Source organism: Cebus imitator, unplaced genomic scaffold (assembly GCF_001604975.1).
Source record: "Cebus imitator isolate Cc_AM_T3 unplaced genomic scaffold, Cebus_imitator-1.0 Scaffold457, whole genome shotgun sequence".
Lineage (NCBI taxonomy): Eukaryota > Metazoa > Chordata > Mammalia > Primates > Cebidae > Cebus > Cebus imitator.
In genome coordinates, this window is record NW_016107772.1 from 238,721 (window position 1) to 251,924 (window position 13,204).

The window sequence follows — 13,204 nt, forward strand, 5'->3', positions numbered from 1 at the left end:
GTCATGGTGATGATAAGTGGTTTAGTAAATGATCTTTTTTTTTTTTTGAGACGGAGTCTTTCTCTGTCACCAGGCTGGAGTGCAGTGGCATGATCTCAGCTTACTATAACCTTCACCTCCCAGGTTTAAGCGATATCCCTGCCTCAGCCTCCCGAGTAGCTGGGACTACAGGCACATGCCACCATGCCTGGCTAATTTGTATTTTTAGTAGAGATGGGGTTTCGCTATGTTGGCCAGACTGGTCATGAACTGCTGACATCATAATCTGCCCACCTTGGCCTCCCAAAGTCTTGCAATTACAGGAGTGAGCCACCTTGCCTGGCTGTTCCCTCCAGTTTCTAAAGGGTTGTATTGTGGGGGTTCCTGTGTTGTGATTATGCTCTATGTGTTAGGTTTTTTGAATTTACATTTTTCTAATGTATTTTTGTTTATTCTAGTCATAGATTTTTAAGTTTTTAAATTTATTTTTCCTTTTTTGTCATCTATTGAAAAGGTTGCTATATATATTTTTTTTCAAGATGAAGTTTTCCTCTTGTTGCCCAGGCTGGAGTGCAATGGTGTGATCCTGGCTCACTGCAACTTCTGCCTCCCAGGTTCAAGCGATTCTCCTGTCTCAGCCTCCCGAGTAGCCAGGATCACAAGTGCATGCCACCATGCCTGGGTAATTTTTGTATTTTTAGTAGCGACTGGGTTTCATCATATTGGTCAGGCTGGTCTCGAAGTCCTGACCTCAAGTGATCCACCCACCACAGCCTTCCAAAGTGCTGGGATTATAGGCATGAGCCACAGTACCTTTCCTAAGATTTTTGTTTTAAAAAGAAAATGCTGGCCAGGCACGATGCCTTACGCCTGTAGTCCCAGCACTTTGGGAGGCCGAGGTGGGTAGATCACCTGAGGTCGGAAGTTCAAAAGCAGCCTGACCAACATGAAGAAACTCTGTCTTTACTAAAAATACAAAATTAGCCAGGTATGGTGGCACATGTCTATAATTCCAGCTACTGGGGAGTCTGAGGCAGGAGAACCACTTGAATCGGGGAGGTGGAGGTTGTGGTGAGCCGAGATTGCGCCACCATTGCACTCCAGCCTGGGCAACAAGAGCGAAAATCCATCTCAAAAAAATAAAAAAAGAAAGAAAATGCTTAGTGACTTTTACTGAGTATAATTCAAATATAGCACCAAGTTAAAGTCCTCTTTTCTCTACCCTCATCCCAGTGCCCCCCCATCCCCAGAGGTAACTGATAACCATTATCTGTTTGGTATGCTCCTTTCCGGGCCTTAAAAAAAAATTTTTTTTTTTTTCAGAGATAGGACCTTGCCCTGTCACCCAGACTGTGGAGTACAGTGGTGCAATCATACTCATTGCAGCCTTGAACTCTGGGGTCCGAGGCATCCTTCTCCCTCAGCCTCTTGAGTAGCTAGGAGCACAGGCAGGTATCACCAACCCTGACTAATTTTTAAAAATTTCTGTAGAGATGGGGGTCTCACTGTGTTCCCTAATTTTGAACTCCTTGCCTCAAGCAGCCTTCCTGCTTCAGCCTCTCAAAGCACTGGGATTACAAGCCTGAAACCCTGCACTCAGCCATCTTCCAGTCCCATTTCCAGGCAGTTATATGCGTATTTCATCAGTATAAGTGACAGGTGACTTAACTCCAGGGAAATCCCAGGATAGTCTGCCTTCAGGCATGGCTGAATCTGGCTCACATTTCTGTGTTGCAGTTTTGACTTCCACTGTGTGAGCTTCTTACTCTGCCTAGCTTTCCACTTGTGGCAATCATCTGTCATCCACTTACATCTTGTTCTTTCAGCAACAGATTTTTCTCCCAAGCAGCTCAAGCAAAATTCCCAGAACTGAGTGTAGTTGGTTTTGATTGGGTTATAATTCCATCCACATGCCACCCCTATAGCCAGGAGGAATGCAGTACTCTGAGCCAGCCAGGCTTCAACCTTCACTCTCTCCTGGCTCCAGCGAGCATGGTGACCGCCACTTACACGACATGGCCCAAGGGTGGAAGAAGGGTGGACAGAGTTGCTGTTACCAACAGTGGGATGATAGATAGAGGCCTGCCAAATGATAGTGGCTCTCCCATAACCATTGTGTTGTGATAGCCATTGGTACCCTCCCACAGGTGTACTTAGTACTCTGTTACTGGGTGTGAAGGACTAGAGTATCATGGTATGGATTAACCATACCTGACATAACATAAAAGTCCATTGCAGACTTTTATTTTCCAGTTTTTTTTGTTTTGTTTTGTTTTTTAATTTTTTTGTTTTGAATTGGACTCTCACTCTGCCTCCCAGGCTGGAGTGCAGTGGCACCTGGAGTGCAGTGGCGTGATCTTGGCTCACTCCAGGCTCTGCCTCCTGGGTTCAAGTGATTCTCCTGCCTCAGCCTCTTAAGTAGCTTGGGATTACAGGCACCTGCCACCGTGCCTGGCTAATTTTTATATTTTTAGTAGAGACAGGGTTTTCCATGTTGGCCAGGCTGGTCTTGAACTCCTCACCACAGGTGATCTGCCTGCCTGTCTTGGCCTCTCAAAATGCTGGGATTACAGACGTGAGCCACTGAGCCCGGCCTGAAATCTTCGCTTTTGACAAACATCCCAGGTGACTGTTAGCATACCATTAGCTTTTATTCTTTGACCAGTCTGGTTGGTTGTCATTTTCTTTTTGATTTTTAAGAATTAAGCCGGGCGTGGTGGCTCAAGCCTGTAATCCCAGCACTTTGGGAGGCCGAGGCAGGTGGATCACGAGGTCAAGAGATCGAGACCATCCTGGTCAACACGGTGAAACCCCGTCTCTAAAACTACAAAAAAAAATTAGCTGGGCATGGTGGTGCGTGCCTGTAATCCCAGCTACTCAGGAGGTTGAGGCAGGAGAATTGCCTGAACCCGGGAGGCGGAGGTTGCGGTGAGCCGAGATAGCACCATTGCACTCCAGCCTGGGTAACAAGAGTGAAACTCCGTCTCAAAAAAAAAAAAAAAAAAAAAAGAATTACTTGGCCAGGCATGGTGGCTCACACCTGTAATCCCAGCACTTTGAGAGGCCAAAGTGGGCAGATCACCTAAGGTCAGGAATTCGAGACCAGCCTGGCCAACATGGTGAAATCCCATCTCTACTAAAAATACAAAAATTAGCTGGGTATGGTGGCAAGTGCCTGTAATCCCAGCTACTCAGGAGGCTGAGGCAAGAGAACCACTTGAACCAAGGAGGCAGAAGTTGCAGTGAGCCAAGATTGTGCCATTGCACTCCAGCCTGGATGACGAGAGTGAAATTCTGTCTTAAAAAAAAATGAATTACTTAAATATTCTGGATAGTAGTCCTAGTCTGAAGGTATCTTCTTTAGGACTTTCTCATGCATCTTTTTTGTTTGCTTATAGTTACTTTTGTCTTTTTTATTTACTTATGTTTCCTGTCATGCTTTTTCATTAAACATATGACAGTTCCTGTGTTACTAAAATACTTTGTGAAATAGCATTATAGGGGCTACAGGATATCCCATCCCATACACATTCTGCAATTTACAATCCTAGGTTATTCCCAAGGTTTCTCTATTATATAAATAACTCTGTGGTGCATATTTCTGTCTATGAAGCTTTTTGCTGTATTGTATTTGATTTTGTTGTTTAATTAGGTAGATTTCTTTTTTTTTTTTTTTTTTTTTTTTTTAAAGAGACGGGATCTCGCTATGTTGCCCAGGCTAGAGTGCAGTGGCTCTTCATAGGTGCGATCCCACTACTGATCAGCACGGAGGTTTTGACCTGCTCCATTTCTGACCTAGGCCGGTTCATCCCTCCTTAGGCAACCTGGTGGTCCCCCACTCCCAGGTCACCGTATTGATGCTGAACTTAGTGCGGACACCCGATTGGCATAGTGCACTACAGCCCAGAACTCCTGTGCTCAAGTGATTCTCCCACCTCAGCCTCCCGAGTAGCTGGGACTATAGGCACGTGCCACTGCACCTGGTGATTTCATTTTTTTTTTTTTTTTTTTTAAATTTTTTTGAGACGGAGCCTTGCTCTCTCACCTAGGCTAAAGCGTAATGGTGCAATCTCGGCTTACTGCAATCTCTGCCTCCCGGGTTCAAGCCATTCTCCTGCTTCAGCCTCCTGAGTAGCTGGGATTACAGGTACCCACCACCACGCTCAGCTAACTTTTGTATTTTTCGTAGAGATGGGATTTCACCAGGTTGGCCAGGCTAGTCTTGAACTCCTGACCTCAGATGATCCACCCGCCTCGGCCTCCCAAAGTGCTGGGATTATAGGCGTGAGCCACTGCGCCCAGCCAGGTAGATTGCTTTTAAATGGACTAATAGATCAAAGTACTGATTTTAAAAAGGACTCTACCACTTATATAATCCCATTAATAGTATAGAAAAGTACCTATCCATGGTATTTTCATGAACATACCTGCCACATGGCTGTGTAGCATTGTATTGGGAAACAGCTTCACTGGAGTGTGATTGTGGCTTAGGAACTCAACTATGTTTCTGTTTCTTATAGCCCTTCCTCCTCCCAGAAAGACACGTGCTGAGCTCATGAAGGCAATCGATTTTGAGTACTACGGTTACCTAGATGAAGACGATGGTGTTATTGTGCCTTTGGAACAGGAATATGAAAAGAAACGTAGGTCTCTGGGCGTTTCATTTCATAATAGATGGCATCTGTTTTCTGTTGTCTCCTTTGAAAACAGGAATTTCAGTAGTGTTTTATGCCAGAAGGGAGTTTTCTTTGTTGCTAATGGTCTTTAGGCACGATGGTCTGCTAATTCCCTGACCCCTGAGAGGCAGTCAAGGCTGTGTGGACCAGAGATGGCAGGTTGGGGAAGCCACAAGAGCCAAGTCTGACTGGTCCCTGTCTGCCAGGAGGTCACCATCTGGATTCATGCTAATACCAGTGCCCATGTGACACATTGAGCCAGGACTTTGGAAGCAAATGGTCTGGAGCTGGAGCTGCTTTCTAGCATGCTCTGCCCTGCCTCCTCTGTTTTCATGTGGGTGTGTTGGGAAGCCACTCAGGTTTTGGAACTGGGGAGGATTTGTGAATGTTCCCTAAAAACCTGCTTTGTGGCACTGAAAGCCAGACTGTTTTAGGACTACCACACCGCACATCCATTTCCACCCAGGGGGCAGAATGAAGGGTGTCCCTTTCTAGAGGGGACATCTTGGCCTTTCCCTGTATAGTGTTGAAAGCTCATTTAGAGACTGGAATAAATAGCACCTACCCTCTCTTGTCGTTAGTCAGAGCTGACTTAGTGGAAAAGTGGAAAGCAGAGAGAGAGGCTCGACTGGCAAGAGGAGAAAAGGAAGAGGAGGAAGAAGAGGAGGAAGAAATAAACATCTATGCAGTCACTGAGGAGGAGGTACGGCGGTTGGTCCCCTCTGGCACTCACTGCCATCTGCTCCAAATCATGAAGTATGGCAGGGAGGAAGCTGGGCTCCAAAATGCAGAGTCAGAGTTCACAGCCCAGCTTGCTCACCTGCAGGATGGCTGTGAAAACACTTAGGAGATTACAGGAGAGTTTCAGGAGGCAACAGCCATGAGAGTGCCCTGTCGGCTGTACTTTACACCAGGGCTTTCTTCCTTCCTTCTTAGAGACAGGCCGTCCCGCATAAACTGGAATTGGATGGATAAACACAGGGGAAGCCATGAGCTTTAGTCCATGACCTCATCACTTCTGTTCACATGGGAGTGCCAATAGCTCTTCTGTAGTCTAACACCCCCATCTTTTTTTTTTTTTTTTGAGATGGAGTCTTGCTCTGTCACCTAAGCTGGAGTGCAGTGGCATGATCCCAGCCCACTGCAACCTCTGCCTCCCAGGTTAAAGTGATTCTTCTGCCTCAGCCTCCCAAGTAGTTGGGACTACAGGCGAGCACCACCATACCCAGCTAATTTTTATATTTTTAGTAGAGGCGGGGTTTCATCATATTGGCCAGGCTGGTCTCAAACTCATGAGCTCAGATGATCTGCCCGCCTTGGCCTCCCAAAGTGTTGGAATTACAGGCATGAGCCACTGTGCCTGGCCCTAACATCCCCCTCTTACAGGTGGAAACAAACACAGATCAGAGAAGAGACTTTCTCAGATGGTCATGGTTGGGAAATCCTTGCATAATTTCAGACCTTTTGCATATTTTCTGACCTATAGGACATATTCATTATAGTTATTAGTTTTTATTATAGCCATCATATAAGTAATGTTGACACGTCTGTCTGTGCTACACCTTTTATTTTTTATATGAAACAGTACCAAAATTTCGCTGCATTAAAGGAGGTATTCTGAAACAAGGAAAACTCAGCATTTGAAATCCTTGCCTCCCAGGCAGAGCTCTTCTGCAGTGCCCTGTGTTTGGAGTCCTTGCTGCCTGCGCATATCCAGGTGGATCTGATTTGCTGGACTGAGAGAAGGGAGGGGATCATCCACACACAGATGATGGCTCAGGTTTCACATGAGGAGCTTGCTGAGACACCACTGGTGAAGAAGCAGACTCAGGTTTAGTGACTTAGTCAATGTCACACAGGATATAACAGGGCTGATGTTCCTGCTCAGGTCCAGCTGGGCCACCAGTGGGATTCAGTGCAGGTCTGAAGCAGGATGGCAGCATGCCTTAGGAGAATTTCCTCTAGGTACAAATACTCATTTATTCTGTCAGCAGGTGTTTAATTCATGGCTCCTGTGAGCCATCCCCATTCCAGGTGTAGGGGCATGGTGGTGCAGAGGCTTGGTGTGTAGCTTATAGTCCACGGGGAGGCAGTCCAGTAAGAGAGACAGTGAGCGGCAGCCCCTCAGTTAAGCCTGGTGCAGGGACAGCCTGCAGACGCTCTGCTGGGGAGCTAACCCCTCAGCTGAGATCAGGACGATCCAGGGAACTTAACCAAGGGAGGAGGAGTTGAGGAGAGAGGGCTTCCAGCAGGGGCACATTGCATGCTGAGAGATCCTGTGATGAGTGTGAGAGACAAAGGACAGCCCAGTGTGAGTGGACGCTGATGGGGAGCTGACGTCATGGGAAAGAGCACTGGAAACTGTAGAATTTTTCTTTTTCTTTTCAAATAATTACAGAGCTACAGGAAGTTGCAAAGAGGACAGAGAGATCTTGCGTATGCTTTACCCGATTCCCCCAATAGTTGCATTTCATGTAGTTCTAGCACAGTAGCAAAACTGGGAGGTTGACATTGGCATAATGAGTGTGTGGAGTTCTGTGTCATTTGTCTCCATGTGTAGAGATCATGTGGCCATCATGACAATCAAGATACAGAACTGGCCAGGGGTGGTGGTGATGCCTGTAATCCTAGTACTTTGGGAGGCTGAGGTGGGAGGATTGCTTGAACTCAGGAGTTTGAGACCAGTCCGAGCAACACAATGAGGCCCTGTTTCTACCAAAAATAAAAACAATTAGCCAGGTGTGGTTGGACATGCCTATAGTCCCAGCTACTCAGGAGGCTGAGGTGTGAAAATTACTTGAGCCCAGGGGGTTGAGATTATAGTGAGCTGTGATTGTACCATGGTACTCCAGCCTGGGAACTGTCCCCTTACCACAAAGATCCCTGGTGCCGCCCCTTCACAGTTCACACCTCCCTGTCTTCACCATCTCTTGCCCTAGCTGAACCCTAACCTTTTTTCCATCTCTGTGATTTTGTCATTCCAGAATATTTTATAAATGGGATCGTGCTGTGGGTCACCTTTCGAGATGGCCTTGACACTCAGCACAATGTCCTTGCCATCCCTCTGGCTGTTGAGTTCAGTAGTTCATTCCTTTTCACTGCTGAGTGCTGTTTCATATACAGAAAAGTACACACCTCCTAAATGTGTTGGTCACTGGATTTTCACAGGGTGAACACACACACATAGCAAATACCAGTGAAGAAACAGAACAGGACCGCAATGCCAGAAGCTCACTGCTGCCTCAGGGGTCACCCTCCTGACCTCTCATGACCCATATGTTTCACTCGTGTCTGAACTTTACATATGTGGAGTCATGTGTACTTTTTTGTGGCTGATGTTCGTGGGCATTTGTGTTGTGTCCAGCTTGGAGCTTTGGCAGATAGAGCTGCTGGGAATTTTCTTGTTCCCTTGCAGTGTTTCTGTTGAGTACATACATGCTAAAGAGTGGAACCACCAGATCAGGGTAGGTGTGTCTTTAGTGTTAGATACAACCAGTTTCTCCAAATGCCACCAGTGGATGAGAGGTTCCCCAAGAGTCTTTTCAAGCCACTGCCACTGGGAGCCAGGCAAGGAACAGGTCATGTAGGGTATCTGGCAGAGCCTGGCAAGCAGTGGACGCCTGACTCGCCACCAGACCCCTCTCTCTTTCCAAGTCCACGTTGTTTTCTTTGTTGTTAGAAATTTGTATTGACCCATAAGAAACCTCTGAGTTGGTCTTTTTTTTATACATGATACATTATTTTCCATTTAAATTTTTTTAAATAGTGATACATTCACAAGGTTCAAAAGTGAAAAAGTATATAAAGATATTCCACAAAGATTCTCTTTCCTCTTCCTGTCCCTCATCTGCCTTGTTCTCACTGCTATCAGTAGTATCTATTCTTATTTCCTCCTTAGACAAAAGGTAGCATAATGTACACCGTGTTCTATGGCTTTTTTTTTTTTTACTTAATCTTGTGGCTCGAGTGTCTTTCTGTAAGTACAGAACTTCCTCATCTCTTTTTTCTTTTAAATAGCTGCAGAATAGTGTGTTTTATAGAGTTGCCAGCATTTATCTAGCTGGGCATCTACTGATGGACTTTTGGTTGTTCTCTTTGTAGTCGGACGAGGAAGGCAGCCAGGAGAAAGGAGGGGATGACGGCCAGCAGAAGTTCATTGCTCATGTCCCTGTGCCCTCGCAGCAAGAGGTAGGACCACAGCTAAGAACTGCCCGGGCACCAGGGGCTTCTCTAAAGCAGACTGCACAGAGCGCTGTAGTGGTTTTCATTGTCCTTCCTACCCATCAGGGCAGCTCAGGATCCTGACCACATGACACCTGTGGTTGTACTCATAATAGGGTGTGGGATCCAAAAAGGGCAGGACCTTCTGCTCTAGACCATTCTATTGTTCAAATTTTTCCAATGGAGGGTGTTGGGACTCTTGGAGACTTATTCTGGGTATTTAAATCGGACTCCTCAATGGACTTTTCCCATGGGGACTTCCTCCTGGCTGAGTCTGGCAGGGGTTGAAGGGCTTTGCTAAGGAGTGAGCCCTGCACTCTTAATTTCCACAGATTGAGGAGGCACTGGTGCGAAGGAAGAAAATGGAACTCCTCCAGAAGTATGCAAGCGAGACCCTGCAGGCCCAGAGTGAAGAAGCCAGAAGGCTCCTGGGGTATTAGGGCCCAGTTGGGGCTCTCCTTAGAGTTCTTCCATCCCCCAGTAGCCCTGCAAGACCCAAGGCTGCAGACAGGCAGGCCGTTGCTGTGAGGCCTCCTGCCCTTTTCTCCACCTTTCTTCCCTCTCCTTCTTATCTTGTGCTGACCCAGGGGTAGGGGTCTGTCCCTGGCCTACCTGGTAGATTTTGTACACTATTTTGCTACTGTATGGATCCATTTATTTTTTTTGTGGAGTGTATATAACAGGTTGCGAACTGGCTGCCTGTGTCTTATTTTGCCTTGCACTGTGATTTTGTGAGGAGAAGAATCAATTAGTGGCTAACATTTTAAAATGTAATTTTTCAGCTGGGCATGGTGGCTCACACCTGTAATCCCAGCACTGGGAGGCTAGGGTGAGAGAGGATCATGAGGTCAGGAGTTCTAGACCAGCCTGAACCAACATAGTGAAATCCCATCTCTAGCTAAAAATACAAAAATTAGCTGGGCGTGGTGGCGCGTGCCTGTAATCCCAGCTACTCAGGAGGCTGAGGCTCAAGAATTGCAGTGAGCGGAGATTGTGCCCCAGCACTCCAGCCTGGGTAACAGACTGAGATTCCATCTAAAACAAACCAACAAAAATGCAATTTTTCTTTCTTTTTCTTTTTAAACCTTTTTTTATTTCCTTCTCCCAAAAATGCAGTTGTTCTAAAAGACACATCTTCTCTTGAAAAATGAGTGATGTGTCAGCCCTGGGCACATACCCCACAGGCCAATGACCAAATCCCTCTTGTGTCGGGTGCTGTTCTGGGCTCTCTGTGTGCATCCCTCCACCTGCTCCACTCATTCCTCCCTGGGTGGCAGGAATTTCAGTTTGCTACTCCTGTTTTATAACCTGTTTTGCAGAGACCTATTTATAAGAAAGGGAAAACTCCATGTGTTCAGCTTTTTCCCTGGGCTGACTGCTCTAAGGTGACATTGGCCTTAAGATGTGTGGCCAGTCACTGAAGGGCAGTACTATCCTGCAGGGGAATCCCTGAAGCCCCAGCTCCAAGCGTGGCAAGGACAGGACCAGATCCCAGGAGCCTACGATGGGGGAGCTGATCCACCGTGGTCTCTGTGACCATAGCTGTAGACAGGGCTGCTTGCAATGGGCCGCACCATGGCCTGTTGAAAGCACACAGTGGACACGAGCTGATTCTAGAGCTTCCTCTGAGCTGGGGCTTAGCTCTCCAGTGGGGAACCATGGTCAGCAGCTACAGCCACTGGGCAGGATGGGTCCTGGCATCCTGCCCTCTGCAGGGTCACTGGAGTGTCCGGGAGCTCAGGGTCAGGGCCAGATGACTGTTTCCGGGGCCAGGGCTCCAGCTCAGGCTGTTTGGGAGCAGGAGCCCATCACACAGCAAAATGCCTGAGATGGTTGGTCTGCAGGGAGCAGCTCAGTCCGAGGGTGGCAGAGCCGTGTGTGGCTCTGGGTCAGGGGAGAGTGGCCAGTGCTGGGCCCTGTCTAAGGAGCCTGAGGGCCACAGGCTCTGTGGAAAGGGTCTGAGCAAGGAAGTCAGGACCTAGCGGGTAGGGAACTTGATTCAGGACATTCCCTGTGGTCACAAGGGGAGGTCCAGGCAGGACCAGGTCAGGAGGAGGCTGGGGCAGAGGCCCAGGCAGGAGGTGGTAGGCTGGGTGGGGACAGGAGTGGCAAGGGTATAGGTGAGGATGGGGAAGGGGCCCCCTTGCCTCCTGGCTTCCCTGAGGGCAGGGCTGGCCAATCCCAGCCCTCAGCTGAGCCCAGGGGCAAATGTGTGCAGGGAGGAGGGGGCTCCAGGTTGCAGCTTTGGGAGCCCTTGGAGGCAGCAAGGCAGACTCAGCTCTGGAACCCAGCACCCAGCCTGGGCCTGCAGGTGGGGGCTCAGGAGTGAACATGGTGGGGGCTCTGAGCAAGACCCTTCGGGCCCCAGCCTCAGCTTTCATACTTTGAAGTCGAGAACTGGACCTGTGCTATCTGAGTTTGCCCGGGGTCTGGGCCGTCCTGTGGTTTGCGCAGAGGTCTCAGAGGGCCCTAGGGACAGACTGACCCAGGTCTGAGCCTCTGGGGAGCACGGGGGTGGCCAGGCTGAGACAGGCCTGGTTATGGGTTTGTCCTCCAAGGGGCACATGTATACTCTTGTGCTTCCTGGTATTTAGAAGAGAGTGGGAAATTCAGACATCAGGCCTTCCTTCTCCCTGGGAAGGATGGCAGGTGCCTGGAGCCAGGCCTGTCTTGAAAGCCAAGGGCTCTGGGCCTTCCTCCTCCAGTCCCCTGTTCCAGGCCTTCAGTGCACAAAGTGCTCCCCTCCCGGGATCTCTTCAGGGCTCCCTGGGATGCAAACGGGCCGGGGATTAGGATCCCACATTTGAGGAAACAGGCTGAGAATGGAGAAGCACCCAAGTTGACATCCTCTAGGTGTCCCTGGCAGAGGCCCTTGCTACTTATCTGCACAAAGGCCCTAGAGGTGGGACAGGGTCTCAGCAGGGCTCCAGCCCTAGGCCTGGAAACATCTGGGGGTGGGGGAAGGTGGCTGGTGGGTGTGGTCATCAAGGCAACAGAACCAGTCTCAGGAGGCTTTGTTTGCTTAATAAAATCTGCTGAATGGTTTAAAAAAAAAAAATGGTTAATCAAAAAAGGCTTTGGCTCTGCTTGTGGTTTCCCGAAAAGCTACTTTTTCATAGTCACGTTTCCATCAACTTCCTTCTCTCACATTGCCTGTCCTCCTGTGTCTAAAACACACCGTCTCCCTCCTGTTTTGCTTTAAGACTAGTCACAGCATCCTCACCCAGGCCTCAGACTGTCCTCCTCCTAGACCTCCTCTCCTGCACCCTCAACTGCCTGGCCCCACCTACGCTTGGGCAATTTATAAACAAGGAAAAGACGAAATCCTTTCTCCTCGTGCCCTGCACTCACCCGGTAGTCCTGCACATGCCCACCCCATTCCCTGAAACCCTGGCAGGTTCTGGACACAGAGCTGGGGCTTCTCACCCTGCTCACTGCACAGCACTGAAAGTAGGAACCCACCTGGATGGACATCAGGCCTGGCCCAGCACCCAGCTGACTTTCAAGCAGAGGGATCTATGGGGGCAGGCAATGCCACCCAGCCCCTTCTGGCATCTCCACACTTGCTGCCTGCCTGCTCCACTCAAAAGGATGCAAAGTGTGGTGTCCGCGGAGGGCTGGCCTGGTGCTGAGTTCTGCTTCTCTGCCGCAACTCCCAGGGCTTTTAGCAGGTGCTGTAGTCTCTGAGCCTGGGTTTCCTCTCCCACAAAATGAACTGTGGGAAGGGCAGAGCTGTTTACAGTTCTCTCTAGTGGAGAAGTCTGTGAAAAACTGGTGTGTTTGAGTGGCTGGGAAATCAGGTGAGGGGCCGTGAGGGGAGGAGATGATGCTGGGAGAAGAGGAGCCTTGAATGTGTGTACATTCCTCAGAATGTACTGAACTTGCTTGAGCAGGAGATGCCTTTGTAAGATCCCTTCTAGCAGCATATTGGGTAAGGGTAGGGATTGTACTGGGAGGACTAGAAACAGACCAGGGAGGAAGCCAATCTGATTCTCTAAGGGATGGCTGGGTTTGGTCAGGGGCTAGCAGTAGAGGTGTAAGTTGGGATACCGAGGTGCTGACCCCTGTATTTTGAGTCAGATCCTCAAGCGTGAGACCAGTGCCATCAACAGAAGCAGCGAGAGTGGAGGTGCTCATTCGGCCCATATTTATGACATTTCAGGATTCTGGGAGGAGAGAATGGATGCCTGTGTTTTCTCTGGTCACCAGGTAAGTGCAGATGGGCTGTCTATGGAGGAGCCTTTCCAGTCAGCAGCCAGCACCAGCCAGAGTGCTGAAGTTTATGACTGCTGTAGCCAGTTTCTGCTTTATTCCTGGTTTTAATTTTT

The 13,204-nt window shown here is 48.7% G+C and overlaps 1 protein-coding gene across 1 annotated transcript in view; it reads left to right on the forward strand.

Annotated features, from left to right (window-relative positions):
- ISY1 (ISY1 splicing factor homolog) overlaps positions 1 to 9,572 on the forward strand; it is a 29,316-nt gene extending 19,744 nt beyond the window's left edge. Inside the window, exons 8-11 of the mRNA XM_017511929.2 lie at positions 4,500 to 4,622; positions 5,237 to 5,358; positions 8,757 to 8,843; positions 9,209 to 9,572. Coding sequence (XP_017367418.1) covers positions 4,500 to 4,622; positions 5,237 to 5,358; positions 8,757 to 8,843; positions 9,209 to 9,316 — 440 coding nt within the window. The 3' untranslated portion in view covers positions 9,317 to 9,572. The remainder of the gene's footprint in view (positions 1 to 4,499; positions 4,623 to 5,236; positions 5,359 to 8,756; positions 8,844 to 9,208) is intronic.
- Positions 9,573 to 13,204: the final 3,632 nt, after the last annotated feature.